Raw genomic sequence first — 16571 nt, forward strand, 5'->3', positions numbered from 1 at the left:
AAAGAAAAAAAAAGTTTTATGAATTTCCTTTTCCAAGCCTTTTTCCATTCTGTTATGAATTAACAAAAGAATAAAATTCTTGGAATATGGCTTGTAGAGAGACCATGATTTTGGATGCAAAGTTAAAATCAGATTTTTTGTATTATATATCCTACAGTGCTCTATATTTCATTGGCCATTTTGGCCTCTATAGTACCTTAACTTACTATCTTCCAAAGATACTAATGGTAATTTCTGGACCTCACTATCTTCTAAACATCAGTCTCTGAACAATTTTTATGTGGTATTTTCCCATACTGAAACTTAGTGGTACTCTCTTCAACAAATTCAGTCATCTAAGGAATTCCTAAAAATTAGTATTTTCTACTTGGTAAATGATACCAAGTTCTTTGAACTGGCTGCCTTTGCTGTTTATCTCCTTTGCTAAAAATTCATTGACTGCTGACACTAATTCATGCAAAATTCAACTGGTGATACTTCTCTATCCAGCAGTGTGGGTGTTATACTTCAGTCATTATTTGTTCTTTTCTCTTAATGGAAAAAGTGTTGCTTTAAATATGCCCCTTCATCCTGTTGCTTCACAACTTCACAAAAACAACTTTTAATACTCTTCAACACACTCTGTTGTGTCTTATGTCTCCTCTTGAGTTATAGGCTCTTGTATTTTAGGGTTCATTTTCCAATGATTTCTCGTTTTCCCTCCTTGTGCTTCAAAATTGATACTTGGCAGAGAACTTAGAAATTGTATTCTGTGATTTTCTGTCTTTCAAAGGCCAGGTTGTTTCCTTATTATCAGGTCAGCAAGGATTCTCCCCAAAAGCTCTGAAAGAGCCGTGTTCATTAGCAAACACTGAGAAGTTAAAAGCACAACTCCTGCAAGTTCACACAGAGCTGAATAATTCAAAGCAAGAGTATGAAGAATTCAAAGAACTAACTAGGTAAAGTATAAATACATATTCATACTTACTGTTTCAATGTCCTTTAATGTTGATTTGTCTAGTGTTTAGCCTGGTTAGGATTTTAGTTGAGCATTTACCTTAAATATTCTAATATAGCAGCTAACTTGTTTTGACATGAAGCAAAAGGGCTTGCATCTTGCTCTTTTCTTTTTCTTAAGTTATTTTTTAAAAACTGAGGTAAAATTGACCTAAACTTCTAGTCTTTAATAATATATTTAGTAAACTAGATGATACAAATCTTTGAAGGGATATACCTATTGAGATGAGTATCTGTTAAACTTATTTGTGAATTCTTTATCTGAGCACAAAATTTAAATCATTGCTGTTGTGAATTATATTGGTATTTTTAGAAATTACAGTTTTGTTAATATTCTTGATATACTGTGTAAAAGAAAACAGATAAACCACCTTCATATATGCAACTAAGATTAATCCTATTCTAAAAGATAAAGAAATATTTGTTTTAAAAATAATGTAACATGGAATTGTTGTTGAATTATTTGGGCTTTTGAGTTGGAGCATACCATTTGCTAGTTGAATACTTTAAACAGTCATCAATCTCTGAACTTTACCTCACCCAATTGGAAAATGAGGGTAATAATCTGCCAAAGTCTCTGATTAAATGGATAATTATATGTTATGTGAGAGTATAAACTACTCTACAAATGTATGACATTACTTATTACCTGAAATACTGCATTTTATCTTATCTATTAGAAAAAGGCAGGTGGAATTAGAATCAGAGATTCAGTCTTTGCAAAAAGCGAACCTTAATCTTGAAAACCTTTTGGAAGCAACAAAAGTCTGCAACCGGCAAGAAGTTTCTCAACTGAGTAAAATTCATGCGGAAACACTGAAGGTAGGTAATCTGAAGCTTAAATCAATGGTGTCTAATTTTTTTTTTAACATTTATTTATTTGCTGTGCTGGGTGTTAGTTGCAGCATTCAAACTCTTAGTTGCGGCATGTGGGATCTAGTTCCCCGAGCAGGGAATGAGCCTGGGCCCCTTGCATTGAGAGGGCTGACTCTTAGCCACTGGACTGCCAGGGATGTCCCTGCTATTTTATTTTTAAGTGGCATGGCCTCTGGGTTTACCTTTCTTTAAGTCAGCCTTACTTTCCTCACTACTTTGAACTTTCCACATATAAAGTGTCCTGTTTCTGGACTTTGTCTTTTCTTCCAGTGTTCTGACTGTCCGCATGGTAATGATGCATTGTTTTAATGACCATACCCTTTTATTTTTATATTGACCAGGGAAATCTTCCTAAATTCTTCTTTTTAACAATGACTTATTGCACATTTATTTTTTTGAATGAAGTTTTTGTGTTGACTTATCAAGTTTTATTTTTAAAAATCTTTTGACAGTTTTGCTTGAGATTGCTTTGAATTGATAAATTTGTTTCCACATGGGCCTTTCTTCTGTGCTGGCTCTGAAGGATACTTTTTCTTTTCTTTTGATGAATTTTCACTTGATAGAATTGTAATTTTATCCTCTGTTCACACAATTACTAAATAAGTTATTCTTTTCATGTGTGCTAATGTTGTTTTCCTAATAATTTTTTGCTGCAGATCATAACAACACCAACCAAGGCTTATCAACTTAGGTCTCGACCACTACTGAAGTTCAGCCCTGAACCAGAGAGCTTTGGCTCTGCGCAAACCCAGAATTCTAGCAACTTGGATAATGATATCTTAAGTGAGCCAGTGCCTCCTGAGATGAGTGAACAAGCTTTTGAAGCCATTTCCGAAGAGCTGAGAATGGTGCAGGTAATGTTCAGTTTTAGAAAGAAATAGACTTTCACTTCAATAAATTTTCTTTATCATTTTAACTCTTGGTAATCTGCAGTGTTTGAACCTGTTTAATATCAAAATCATATCTTTTTAAGGATGTAAGGTCCTTGGGTTAGAAATCAGCCTACTCTTGTTCTTTTAATCCAGCATTTAGCGAGTCACCTTCTGCTGTCCTTGGGGTTTGGTTCTCTTGTGTGTAAAAAGACCAGTTTGCCTCTATCTTTTAGTTCCAGAACTGATTTATAAGACACACTGTTACATATGCTAAAGAAGATGACATAGTTTGAAAGAATCTTACGATAGTTCAAATTTTAGACAGCTTTCTGTGTATTTGAAATAATGCATGAAGTTTGTTTACCTCAGAATTCAGTGATTTATTTTTTTGTACAAGTTTTTCTACTCTCTAGTAAGACTTGAAGCTACATCACCCCAAATTCTGAAAGTTTACCTTTCACGGACAGGGAGGCCTTTCTGGTGAGGTCACTCGATAGAGGCTTGAGGAAGCATCAAAGAAGTCTTAAGATGGCTCTGATGTAGTCTTTGATTTTAATTTTAATCTCTTCTTTCCTTTGTGCTTCAAATTACCAACTTTGACAGGCCACAAGTATAATTCTGAACCATGAGAAATCATCAATATAGTCTGCTTGTTGGCTCCATACTGGCCATACTTGATACCTTTGTCCATATGAGGTTTTGCGTTGTGTATTTTTTAATGCAGGAGAAATGGTGGAATGTTTAAGATGTTCATTAAAAGAATTTTTGACCCCTGAAGTTCTTGTGTTGCAGGAACAAATGAGTGCCCTTCAAGTCAAGTTGGATGAAGAAGAGCATAAAAATGTAAAGCTTCAGCAGCAGATTGACAAACTGGAACATCATTCTACTCAGATGCAGGAGGTGAGATTGCAAGCATGACCTCAGAAAATGTCTGAACCTCAAAGTAAGGAAGGAAGGAAGAGACTTTAGAAAGCTTGGGTCAAGGTCTATTTGAGTTGTATTCTCTTATTATTTCAGCCACTCCTCTGATAAGGAGACACACACCCCTAGTCTGAATTTAAAACTGCATTTGAAAAACAGAAACAAAGTGATTGGTGTGTGTTTTAGCTTGTTAGTATTCCTCTTCCAGTAAATTGATCTCTTTCCCAAAGCTTTTCTCATCAGAAAGAAATGATTGGACCAAACAGCAGCTGGAGCATCTCTCTCAGTTGAACGTCCTTGAAAAGCAGCTTCAAGACACACAGACCAAGAATGACTGTGAGTCTGAACACTGGGAGCTTCCTGATCTGAACGCTGTAACTCAGTAACTTTTTACTGATACGGCTTAGTGTTGTGTCTGTGTTTTTAGTTGGTTGGTCCTGTTTCTTTTAAATTAGACTAGATGAGTAATAGTAATATAAAGGGTCATTTTCTCCAAGACTGCTCTCAAAAAAATGATACAAATATTTGCTTGAAGTTTGAAGACCACTTTGAAAATGCAGTGTCTTAAATGCATGTGATGAATGTTTTAAGAGTTTTAGTAGTGACAAAAAAAGCATAAATTATATATTTGTATATATTTGTAGATGTGGGAGTGTCATTTAATTCCCAGTTTTTCCAGTTTATGTCTCCTTTTATCAAAGTATTTACAGTAGTTTACTAAGACAAAAAAGAGAGCCATTCTCTTTTGTTTGATCTGTTAAAAAGTTGCCCAGTTTTAATTCCAGTTTGAGTTTTTTTAAGAAGACCAGAGTGTTTAATCTATGTTCGAAAGTTCTGGTACATCTCCAAAGGGTTTTCAAAAAGTAAAGATTAGGTCACCTAAAGTATGTTAAAATCTCTTGCATTTTTTCTTATATTAAGAATTTTGATGCACATTCTACAGGAGAAATGTAGAAAAATCAAATGACCTACACGTGAGGGTCAGATATTAACTTTTTTTGGGGGTAGGAATATATCAGAATTCAGGCTTCCTTGGTGGCTCAGTGCTAAAGAGTCCACCTGCCAATGCAGGCGATGCAGGTTCGATCCCTGGGTCAGGAAGATGCTCTGGAGAAGGAAATGGCAACCCACTCCAGTATTCTTGCCTGGGAAATTCCATGGACAGAGGAGCCTGGCCGTCTACAGTCCATGGGGTCACAAGAGTTGGACACAACTTAGCGACTAAAACAATATACCAAAGTCCATGGGTGAGGAAGAGGAAGAAAATGGAAATCCCAGTGTTCCTGGGTACCTCCCAGTTAGTAGTTCAACATTTTACACTCAAAATGGTCTCTTCAGCTTGTTTTTGCTGATTGTGTGAAGGGTACCTATCAAATTTATTTGTCTGTTTTGTAAAAATGCATGTGACAAAAAGCCTGTTTAGATTTATTTTGTGTTTCTTTGTTTTAGTTTTGAAAAGTGAGGTACATGACCTGCGAGTCGTTCTTCATTCTGCAGACAAGGAGCTCTCTTCAGTGAAACTGGAGTACACTTTATTCAGAGAGAGTCAGGAGAAAGAACTCAACAGCCTTTCCGAGAGACACATGCAGGTCCAGCTTCAACTGGATAATGTCAGGTAGAGTTCTGTTCTGCTTTCAAGTTGCCTGATTGGCTTGTCACCTAGGACTACTTAAAGCACAAGTGCTGTTTACCTAGCTCAGGCTAGTTTAAAAAATTCAGGGGTAATTTATTGGGACTTCCCTGGCTGTCCAGTGGTTAGGACTCTGTGTTTTCACTGCTGAGGGCCCAGGATTGACACCTGATCAGGGAGCTAAGACCCAGCACTCTGTTCCAGGTGGGGCCCAGCGTGTGGGGCCACAGGGGGGAAAAATGGTACTTTATTGATACTGGGAAGCCCCAGAGGTGATTTTGGTTTCAGGGACAGACTAGATTGAGTCTCAAACAACATTGTCAGTATGCACTCCCTTCTCTGCCCACCACCCCTGCCAAGCTTTTCTTCCTGTCTTCCTCACTCCTTCGGTGCTCTGTTTCCCTCTGTGTATTGCCCTCGTTCTCTTCTCCTGTTAAGAACCTTCCTCTTTTTGACAGGGAACAGACTGCCTCAGACAGCTCCATCTTCTGTCTTCTGGTGTAACAATCCCTGCAAAGAAATAGTGTCTTTCAGTTGCCATATGTCAATCCCAGAGAAAATTGCGGTTATTCTTACTGGAGTCATCTGCTTACTTTTGGACCAGTCATTTACCAAGGGTTGGCCCAGCCTGGGTGATGTGCCTGTTCCCTCTCTAGAGGGAAGGGTGTGCTCTTACTGGACAGTACAAGGTAGACCAGATCAGTAGTAGTCCCCGTTGTCCACCAGAACGCCAGAGGCTGGCTAGTCAGTCAAGTGCTGGTCATCTTAAAACAAAATAATCTTAAAGATGTAAACTGCTTGTTTCCACTTTTTTTTTTTTTTTCTTACTAATTTCAGCCTTTTGCAAAATATAACTTAAAGCTATCCTATGGTTTTGATGCTGCTTCCTGAGTATCGCAATAACTTAATAGTGGACATTTTGATCATGATACTCTGAGTGTGATATGAGTGTGACTCCTCACTCTAGAAAGGCTACTAATAGACAACCTTGAATTTAATTTTTATAGACTTTGCAAAGACAAAAATCTGTAATGCTTGAGTGGTTTATGAATATACAATAAGGAATTAAAAATAGAGGACAAAAACTTGAGGCCTGCAGGCCAAATCATCCATAGACATGTTTTTGTGGGACCTAACCAGTGTGGTGGTCAGGGTTTTTTTTTTTTTTTTTTAACTTCTTTTTATTTTATTTTTTTAAAATTTTTTGGTCACGCTGCACAGCATGTGGGATCTTAGTTTCCCAACCAAGGATTGTAGCTCGGAGTCCAAACCACTGGGCCACCAGGAAGGTTCCCCAGTGTGACTTAAAAAAAAAAAGCATAACATTTAAAAAATTGAGATCTTTCCTGTAAAGATCCATATTTCAGCATCCTCTTAAAAATCCAACAAGTGGGTGGCTCTGGGCCCACATTCTTGCCTGGCAGCCATCCTTTAGTGGAGGGGGACCCTGTGTTGAGTTCGTGCAACCTCCACTCCCCTGCACCATCTGCCGGCACCAATGCTGGTGATCAATGGCCATTTATCAACACTGGTGCACTGTTCCTTTTTCTTAGACCTGGCATTTGTTTTGAACATCTAAATCACGAAATCTTATCTTGGCTCTGTCATCAATGAATTTTGTGTGATCTTTTTGCACTCTTGAATTATTTGATGTTTTATATATACAATTTGTATCATAAACACGTATGTTCCCCTTTCCTATATGTATGGTCTTTAGCAATTTATAATTTGCTGTTTCTGCTCTGCTTGGAGTTTGTGGAACCAGATAGTTCCAGATCTGTTAGCCTTCTGTATACAAGCTGGGACATCTGTTTTGAGTGGTCCAGAGATCAGTTCATTGTTCACTAGTTCTTGGATGAACTCTTGATGTTTGAGTGTGTCACTGTATGTTGCGAAGCAGAATGAGAGGGTGAAAACCTAAAAAGCAGTAAATAATAATCATGTGACTTAAAAAGATAGTTCTATCCTGAAGGAATTTATTCTCTTGTTCAGATCGAAGCCACATTTGCCATCTTGAAAAGTCTTTCTGGATTTGGAGAATATGTGCTGAGTGAATAGAGTTGAGCTAGCAATAAAATTAAGTCAGTGGCCAGTCTTTGGTTTACAAAGGGGTTAGGTCTGGACCTCCCTAAATGAGTCTCATCACCCGAAATTACCGATCAATTAAGCATGTCTGGTTGACTCCATGGGAGAAAGAATGAGGAAATAGGTGGCTACAGGCTGACACACTCACCCTGTTTTCTCCATCCCCCTCACACTAATGTTTGTGCATCATGACCATTTCACACAAGTCTGTGAGAAGCTTTACATCAGTCAGGCTTCTGTAAGTTGGGAATGGTCTGTAAATGGGATCAGTGAACTGCAGATAAGTCTGGCGAGCAGAACTTCATTTAACGTCTCTATTTACATTTGTAAAAATGTTTTCCTGATAAAGATTAGAAAATGAAAAGCTGCTTGAGAGCAAAACCTGCCTACAGGATTCCTATGACAACTTACAAGAAGTGATGAAGTTTGAAATTGACCAACTTTCAAAAAGCCTCCAAAACTGCAAAAAAGAAAATGAAACTCTGAAATCTGATCTGAATGTAAGTTAAGAAAGGTACTGGTTATTGATGAATTTGTCCTGGATGTATGACTATTTGACCTATTCCTGACTTGTGTAATGGCCCACTGTGGCTACCACGTGGAAGGTATTCCGTGTGTTTGTTGACTACACGTTAAAATCTAATATAACATTGTCTTTTAGAATTTGATGGAGCTTTTTGAGGCAGAAAAAGAACGCAATAACAAATTATTATTACAATTTGAAGAAGATAAAGAAAACAGTTCTAAGTGAGTGCTATTTATCTTTCCCATGGTTGACTAGAATATCATTTACTACTACATTCTTTATCTTGTGGGGCCTTTTTTTTTTAATTGCTATAGCCTGTTAGGTTTTTGTTTTTTTTTTTAATTTCAAAATGAATACCAGATTCTTTTGTATAAACAGATATATAGAGAAACTTGATTTTTCAAAACATTTAATAACTGTCTACAGTATTTTTTAAATGAATAGTATTTTTTAAATGAATTGGTGGTGATTAGAATTCGGGACCTTCTGTAAATAAATCACGGTATTTATTATTGGAAGATGGGAACTGGTTTATTTCTACTATAAACCAGTGGAAATTATTTCTGTTCTTTTCTACTATTCTTTCTCTCTCTGTTCCTTTATTCTTCTGGTCCTTAACATGAATGCAGTTGTCTTTCTTCCCTCTCTCAGAGTCCTTCTCCTTGGTGATCTCTCTCAGTCTCTTCGTTTCAGCCAGCAGTAGGATAATGACTCTAGTAAGAAGAATTTGTGTTAGTTTATTCAGCAGATACTTGTAGAGTTCTTACTATGAGACAGATTCTTCTCTAGTTCCTGGTATACAGTAGTGACTCTTAATCTATTTGGGAAAGATAGTTAACATTTAGTCATTCATTCAGATGCTTAGTGATAGCCAGCAAGCCAGGCACTATTCTAGTAAATGCCAGGACATTTAGAGGTAAGACGATGAACAAAATATCCCCACCCTTAGGAGGTTTAAATGAGAGATAGGTGATAAGTAAATGCTTCATGTTATGTTAGGGAGTCCTAAGTACTCTGGAGAAAAATAAACTGTCCTGGCACGAAACTGGGTTCTCGTTAAAATAACTACTGAAGAAACTAGTTTAAATTTCTGATCCGAGTGAAATGCAATTCCTAACACTGTGTAGGAAGTTCAGTTGCATTGAATGTCTTTTTCATGAATGGACTCAGTTCCCGTTTCCATTGAATGAGTCATGACTAGAAGATAATTCTTCTTTTCCAGAGAAATCTTAGAAGTACTTGAAGCGGTACGTCAGGAGAAACAGAAAGAGATGGCCAAGTGTGAGCAGCAGGTAAATATCCTATACTCTTAACTATGAAATTTGAAGTTTGTAACTTTTATTCCTGGTATCTAAATAGTTTTGTTATAAAAATTGTTCCAGGTTTCAGATATTGAATATTGGTAATAAAAAGATGGAGTTGGTTATATTATTTTCAGCTCTTGTTTTTCTAACCCCCAGATGGCTGTAATATTAATTTGTTGGTGGCTTCCTGATGGAGACCACAAAATCATTGTCTTTTGGCTCGACTTTTTATTTTCAAATATTATACCTTAGTGTACACTGTTTAATACGAAAAGCAGATTTCAACTCTTTTTTTTTTTGGATATATATGCACGGTTAACTTTGTGATTTAATTCTCTTTCTAAAAATATTAATTTCCCCCCATAGATGGCAAAAGTACAGAAACTAGAGGAAAGTTTGTGTGCTAATGAAAAAGTAATCAGTTCTCTGGAGAAGTCTAGAGACGCTGACAAGGTAGGTTGAGGTTGAGGTTATAGCCCCCTGTGTATTCCTTATAAATGCTGCCTTCACATGCTGGTTTCCTGCTCCCAAGGTGATAGGTAGCCAGCATTTCTGTATGCATTTAGGCTGTGCTCATCTTCCAAAGTTCCTGGAGAATGAGGTCTTTTAAGTTAACTTTCCTCATAACTTGAAGTGCCAACTGTTATGTCACAACTGCAGTGTTTCTAAAACACATCCCTGCCCCCTTTAACTAAGATGCCGTTAATGCAACCTTTTCTCATTGATTGTCAGTCCCCTGATGTGAATAATTAGATATACATTCCTTTTATGTTCAGCTCTTATTCATTCATAAAACCAATGCAAATGATGAAAATATTAGAAAATCATTAAAATATAAATTGATAATATAATGTGATGATATTAATAATGTAATGTGACACATGATATTCTGCTAAAATAAAATTGACTTCTGTTGTCCTTTGGAAAGGTAAACTATTTACCATTAAAGAATGGTCTCTTTGCTGTCACTCGGTATGAAGATACCTTTCTGTCCTTGTCAGGAAGTTGTAACTGACCTCATGAGCCAGATCCAGGAGCTAAGAACCTCAGTCTCTGAGAAAACAGAAACAATAGACACCCTGAGGCAAGAACTGGAGGACATCAATGTAAGTTCTTTCGCCAAAAAGATATTAAAATTGAGCACAAGACACAAATGCTTCACACAAAAGCAAGGTTCTGTGTTCACCCAGGTTTGGAAATATGTATTGGTGAGAGCTCAGCATGCTTGGGTATCTGCAGAACCTGCAGAGCCTTTAGTATGCTGACATGCTGTGTGCTTCTCAGGAAGGCAAAGTCACTTTGTAGTGTTCTCAGACCTCACTGACCTGAGAGAGTGCCCTCTCTGCACAGTAGGACATTGCTGATCCAGCCCAGATCAGAAACAGATTGGCTGTTGTCTCTGATTCTTAAGGGTATGTGGTGTTCCTTAATTGCTTAAAAAAAAAAAGCATATTTTAGTGATGTTCAGAAATGTCAGTGATTTAAAAAATGAGTTTGTTTTTCTATTATTGGACTTTATCATTTCCTAAAGTAAAGACTTAATCTTTCTGCATATAAACGGTGATGCTTCCTCCGTGCCTTGGGTCAAGGTAAAGTTTTTTGTTAATGTCCCTCACTCCTCTGCTCCTGATGACAAAACCAGGTGTATTTTCACTGATACCTGCAGGATATCAGGTATCAGTGATACCTGATATCATTTCCTAAAGTAAAGACTTAATCTTTCTGCATATAAACGGTGATGCTTCCTCCGTGCCTTGGGTCAAGGTAAAGTTTTTTGTTAATGTCCCTCACTCCTCTACACCTGATGACAAAACCAGGTGTATTTTCACTGATACCTGCAGGACTTTTCCACTTCTCTTTTGGAATTTATACATTTACTGTTCCATTCCTTCATTCAACAAGTAGTTATTAAACTCATTTGTGTTAATCTGGTCAACATCTTAGAACTGAGACTCATTCTTCAGTTACTAGAGTATTATTACTCTAAAAATAAACTGATAATAAGGCAGACAGATCTTGTATCATAATTTTCTTTTCTGTAGGGCAAATACAACTCTGCTTTGGCTGACAAAGAAGAGAGCAAAGCATTGATTAACAGACAGGAAGCGGACATTCTGGATCTCAAAGAAGCCCTGAGACTGAGAATACTCTCTGAGGACATAGAGGTAGATGTTAACACATCATGACTCTTTTTGCTTTTTTTAGTTGTCAGTATGTTTATGTGTATATTCATGAATAAATATAAGACTTTTTAAAAGGAGTAAGTCATAATTAGGACCATTTTCCCTAAGGTATTACATAATTGGTAGATAACACTGAGCTTGTTATATTTTGTTTAGTTGATTTATCTTCATTCATTTGTGCTAACACCATGCTAAGTTCTTGTAACTAACTCTGTTCTGAAAAGGAAGCAGAGTGGAAATTACACTTACTTGGATGTAGTGGCAACAACAGGGAGCAAAGAAAGGGCTGATTAACTTCAGAGTGGCTTCTTGTGTTTTAGCTGAAACAGATTTTGTTTTGTTGTTGATGTAAATGTATTTTTTAAAATTAAGCAGTACTGTCATGTGGTTCAAACTTAAAAATATATAAAGCAATATCCTTGTGTATCCTTCCAGAAATATTTTTGGCTAGTCCTGTATACCTTGATGAGAACTCACTATGTATACTGCTTTGCACTTGCTTTACAAATAGTTCTCTTGCTACCCATGAAACAAATTCAACGAGTATTTACTGAACCCTCCTGTCATACAACCTGTACTTGTTTTGCATTTGGGAATAGAAGAATGATTGAAACACAGTTATTTACCATGAAGCATGCAGTCTAACTTAAGAGGTAGATGTGTTACAAGGTAATAAAAGACTTGGGATCCCAGAAAAGGAAGCAGTTATGCCTGGAGAATTCCTAAGAGCTCCCAGAAGGAGATAGTATTTGTACAGGACTTTGCTAGGGAGGGAAGCATGGCAGTTGTGAATGTTTGTGGAGGATCCCCATCAAGGGGAATAGTTAGTTGTGAGTGGCTAGAGATGCAAGAGCTTAGGCGGAGTAGTTTCCCGAAGGAGAACTGTAGTGACCCAGGAACCGCTCTGAAGTCAGCAAAATGCAAATTGAAATAAGAATTATTTTTTGATGTTATAACTGGTGAATATTAAGACTTGAAGATATGCAGAGAAAGAGGATTACTTGAACTTTTGGTGAAGTTTAAGTTCAACCTTTCGGGAGGTGATCTGGTAATAACATGTAGCCTTAAATTTTTTGCATATGCTTCAAATTTGCACAGTTAGAAATTTAGCCTAAAAGTAATAATCTAGATCTGGAGGGGGGCATGGCACCCCACTCCGGTATTCTTGCCTGGAGAATCGCCATGGACAGAGGAGCCTGGCAGGCTACAGTCCATGGGGTCAAAAAGAGTTGGACATGACTGAGTGACTAAGCACATCACAAAATAATCTAGATATTAGAATAAGATGCATATAGTAGTGAGAAATTCAGGTCAATTAAAATATTTAGTGGAAGGTTAAATGGTACATCCATAAGATGAAATAGAGCCCACTCAATGAAAATTATATACAGTAAGTCACCTACATATGAACGAGTTCCGTTTCGAGAGTGCATTTTTAAGTCCAAAAAAGATTTTTTGGCCGTGCTGTGTCTTTATCGCTGCATGTGGCTTTCTGTAGTTGTGGCGAATGGTGGCTACTCTCTAGTTGAGATGCTTGGGCCTCTCATTGCAGTGGCTTCTCTTGTTGCAGAGCCCGAGCTCTAGGGTGTTTGGGCTTCAGTAATTGTTGCACATGAGCATCACTCCTGCTTTTACACTTGCTTCTGGACACCCTGGGCTTGAAATAAAGATACTGTACTGCTACTACTATATACAGTAGTATACAGTGAAGTGCACAAAAGCACAACCATTTGCAGAGGATGCACACCTGTGACAATGTGTGCCAGACACCTGAACTAACTTCCATGATTGGACATGCAAATATACATTTACACCTTTGAAAGGTCACAACTTGAAGGTTCATATGTAGGGAACTTATTGTCATAAAAATAAGTATATGGGGAGATCTTGTGATCTATCAAGTATATGTGTGCATACTATGATGTATATGTAATATTGTATGTTTAATGTATATGTAATATACACTATTATACACACACACACACGCACACATACATGCACAGGGCTTCCCTGGTGGCTCAGATGGTAAAGAATCCACCTGCAATGTGGGAGACCCAGGTTTGATCTCTGGGTTGGGAAGATCCACTGGAGAAGGGAATGGTTAACCACTCCAGTAGTCTTGCCTGGGAGAATCCCATGGACAGAGGAGTCTAGCAGACTACAGTCCATGGGGTCTCAAAGAGTTGGACACAACTGAGCAGGTACCACTTTCACTTTCATGCATGCATATTTGGAAAGTTAGGTGGAACAGATGCTGCTCTAATTTGGTAGAGATTACATACACTGTGGATGTAGGAATTGTGCATGCAACCTCTGGGACTTCTAATTCTCTCTGCCATTTTCTATCAAGCTGCTCCCCGGAAACTTTGATGGCCTGTGACACTCTAACACAATTAGCTGAGGAGTACTTGTCTTTATAACTGTTTACCTTCCCATGTATAGAATCTATTGGAGAGACAACAGGTAAACTAGAGACCAATGCCTGGAGTCCTCCCAAGGTGAGAGAGATCAGCTTTGATTCCATGGGGGTGAGGGGAGAGAGGAGCAGAGAGCAGTGAGACTTCAGTCTGGCTACTTAAATGAATTTACTGTAATATTTATCTCTAGATGTGATGACTTAAATATTAACTGCTTGGTTTATCTTAAAATGGATTAGCATACAAGCCAAAAAAAAGTTTTCACTTAAAACTTTCCTAGCACTTTAAAAATCCTGCATAGTAATGATTTGTAAATTGATATTGGAGTGGCACAATTAAGAGAGTCTTCTTCCGTGGGCCTTGTCCCCTAACAGAAGGACATGCTCTGTGAGGACCTGGCTCATGCCACTGAGCAGCTGAACATGCTCACCGAGGCCTCGAAAAAGCACTCAGGGCTTCTGCAGTCGGCCCAGGAGGAGCTGACCAAGAAGGATGCCCTCATCCAGGAACTTCAGCATGAGGTGAGATGCAGGGGGACCATTACTCAGGATGGGCATGGGGGTGGGGGAAGCAGGGCTGCATTGTGGTTGAGCTATGAGGTCCCCACCTTGGGTAATTCTCCTCATTCAGAAAAGCAGGCTAGCAGGGTGTGTAGCTGGGCTCTTAACAGGTTGCTTCTTTGTGTTCAGACTTGCATGGCTGTCCTTCTACCCACCTTCGACCCTTGACACATGCCAGCAAGTTCTGACTACTATGGCAAAAGGTTATGGCTGACTTCCATCCTCATTTTGGCTATTGTGGTTTTATATTTTGTAATTTTCCTCAGATGACCCTGTGATTACTTGTGAAGCTTAAAAAGAAAGTTTCTTTTAAAGTGGAAATAAATTTGTGAGAGAAATTTCAAATTATCAAACAGGTCATGAAAAAAATAACATAAGAAGTCCATTTCCACATGCCCAGGGAAGATTGTCTATTCTAATTGGATCATGTCCCCATGTTATTATCTAATCTGTAAACTCCTGTTCAATTTTCCCCAGCTAAATCAAAAGAAAGAGGAAGTAGAACAGAAAAAGAACGAATATAACTTCAAAATGAGGCAACTAGGACATGTGATGGATTCTGCTGTCAATTATCCCCAGGTACTTTTCATAAACGAGTGCATTTCAGGAGGAATAAGCGATTTTGTGAACAACGAAAGCTGAAAATTGCTAAGACTAGCTTTGTCTTTACAGAAAAAGATTGTCACAAACACCTTCTCTGTTTTTTTGTTTTTGATGAAAAGGTACCAGTGTTTTATTTGTTTTACTTGGACAAGAATTAGGATAACAAACGATGTGTGGCCTGTGTATTTTCTTCATGTGTGACATATACATTTACCATGAAATCTTTGTAACTACTTCATCAGGTATTTGGATGAAATTTGATTTTATTTTAGAGCCCTAAAACACCACCACATTTTCAAACACATTTGGCAAAACTCCTGGAAACGCAAGAACAAGAGATAGAAGACTGGAAAGCCTCTAAGATTTCTTTGCAACACCTGATAACAAAACTCAATGAAGAGAGAGAAGTCAAAAATGCTGAGATTCTCAGGATAAAGGTAACTGGGTAATTTTTTTCAATGAATTTAATGTTGCAAAATAAGCAGTATCTTTCATGATGACTGAGGATCCACAATTCAAAAGGAACAAAACTGAAGTGTAAGATGCAGAAAAGTTTTCCTCTCAGCCCAACTCCAAGCTACCTGGTTTGCTGTCCCTGAAAGTTCTGGGTGGAGTCAGTTTCTGAGAGCTTTTCAATGCATGTATAGCCAGGTGTTAAAACAGTCTCCCTGTCCCTTTTTTTTTCCCTTGTGATGGTGTCATATCATACAGGCTGCACCAGCTACTCTCATGACAGTGCTGTGAGGCTTTTAGATCTTTGCTGGTTTAATAGCTGGAACACATTATCTCGTATTTTTTAATTTGTGCTTTTATTATTAAGAGTCAGATTGAGCATCTTTTAGTTTTTTGCTTCTATGAGCTATATATACTTCATCCATTTTTCTGTTGTTGAACTTTTTCTTAATGAGCTACAGGTGTTCTTCGTATATTAGAGAGATTTGCTTTTGTCTGTGATAGTGAAAAAGTGCTTTTCTCTTGTTTGCCATTTCTTTAAAGTTCCTTCTAAGGTTTTTCACCTCACTCGTGGAGGGTATGGTTTTTGTGTGTGGGAGAGTGTGTTTAGGGCGAGGTTATGGCTAGAAGGTGTGTGAAGGAGTGCCTGGGTAAGTGTAGTGTGGGTGGGGGGGGCGGCGGGTAGGGAGGGTGTGATGCTCCATAGAAGATCGTCTGTGAGCTCATCGCTCTGCAGTGAGTATTTGTTTTAGAACAAAATTACCTTACTATGCTAATAGGATAGAGGGGATCATTTTTATTACCCAGATCAATACAATCTTGGTACTTAGAAGAAATTGGGTCAGGTTAAAAGAAATAAAAGAATAGATAAGCAGAAGTAAATCAATATGGTTGCTCCAGGATTTAACCTGGTAGGTAGTCCAGGGGTTAAGAATCCCCCTGCTAATGCAGGGGACACAAGTTGGATCCCTGGTCTGGGAAGATCCCACATGCTGCGGAGCAGCTAAGCCCATGCACCACAACTGCTGAGTCCATGCGACCTTGAGCCCATGCTCTGCAACAAGAGAAACTTCCACCATGAAAAGCCCAGGCACTGCAACTAGAGAAACCCCTTGCTTAGCAATGAAGACCCAGCACAGCCAAAA

The 16571-nt window shown here is 38.1% G+C and overlaps 1 protein-coding gene across 5 annotated transcripts in view; it reads left to right on the forward strand.

Annotated features, from left to right (window-relative positions):
- KIF15 (kinesin family member 15) overlaps positions 1 to 16571 on the forward strand; it is a 57261-nt gene that overhangs the window by 33152 nt on the left and 7538 nt on the right. For 3 of the 5 annotated variants that reach the window (XM_005222538.5, XM_059879821.1, XM_059879822.1), the window contains 15 exons: positions 773 to 938; positions 1677 to 1818; positions 2529 to 2726; positions 3537 to 3644; positions 3896 to 4001; positions 5115 to 5280; positions 7730 to 7880; positions 8042 to 8127; positions 9129 to 9198; positions 9577 to 9663; positions 10212 to 10316; positions 11253 to 11375; positions 14185 to 14331; positions 14848 to 14949; positions 15246 to 15410. In XM_005222538.5, the coding sequence (XP_005222595.1) occupies positions 773 to 938; positions 1677 to 1818; positions 2529 to 2726; positions 3537 to 3644; positions 3896 to 4001; positions 5115 to 5280; positions 7730 to 7880; positions 8042 to 8127; positions 9129 to 9198; positions 9577 to 9663; positions 10212 to 10316; positions 11253 to 11375; positions 14185 to 14331; positions 14848 to 14949; positions 15246 to 15410 (1922 nt within the window). The other 2 variants (XM_059879823.1, NM_001192832.1) reach the window with 2 other exon arrangements.

The sequence above is a fragment of the Bos taurus genome, chromosome 22 (assembly GCF_002263795.3).
Source record: "Bos taurus isolate L1 Dominette 01449 registration number 42190680 breed Hereford chromosome 22, ARS-UCD2.0, whole genome shotgun sequence".
NCBI classification, from domain to species: domain Eukaryota; kingdom Metazoa; phylum Chordata; class Mammalia; order Artiodactyla; family Bovidae; genus Bos; species Bos taurus.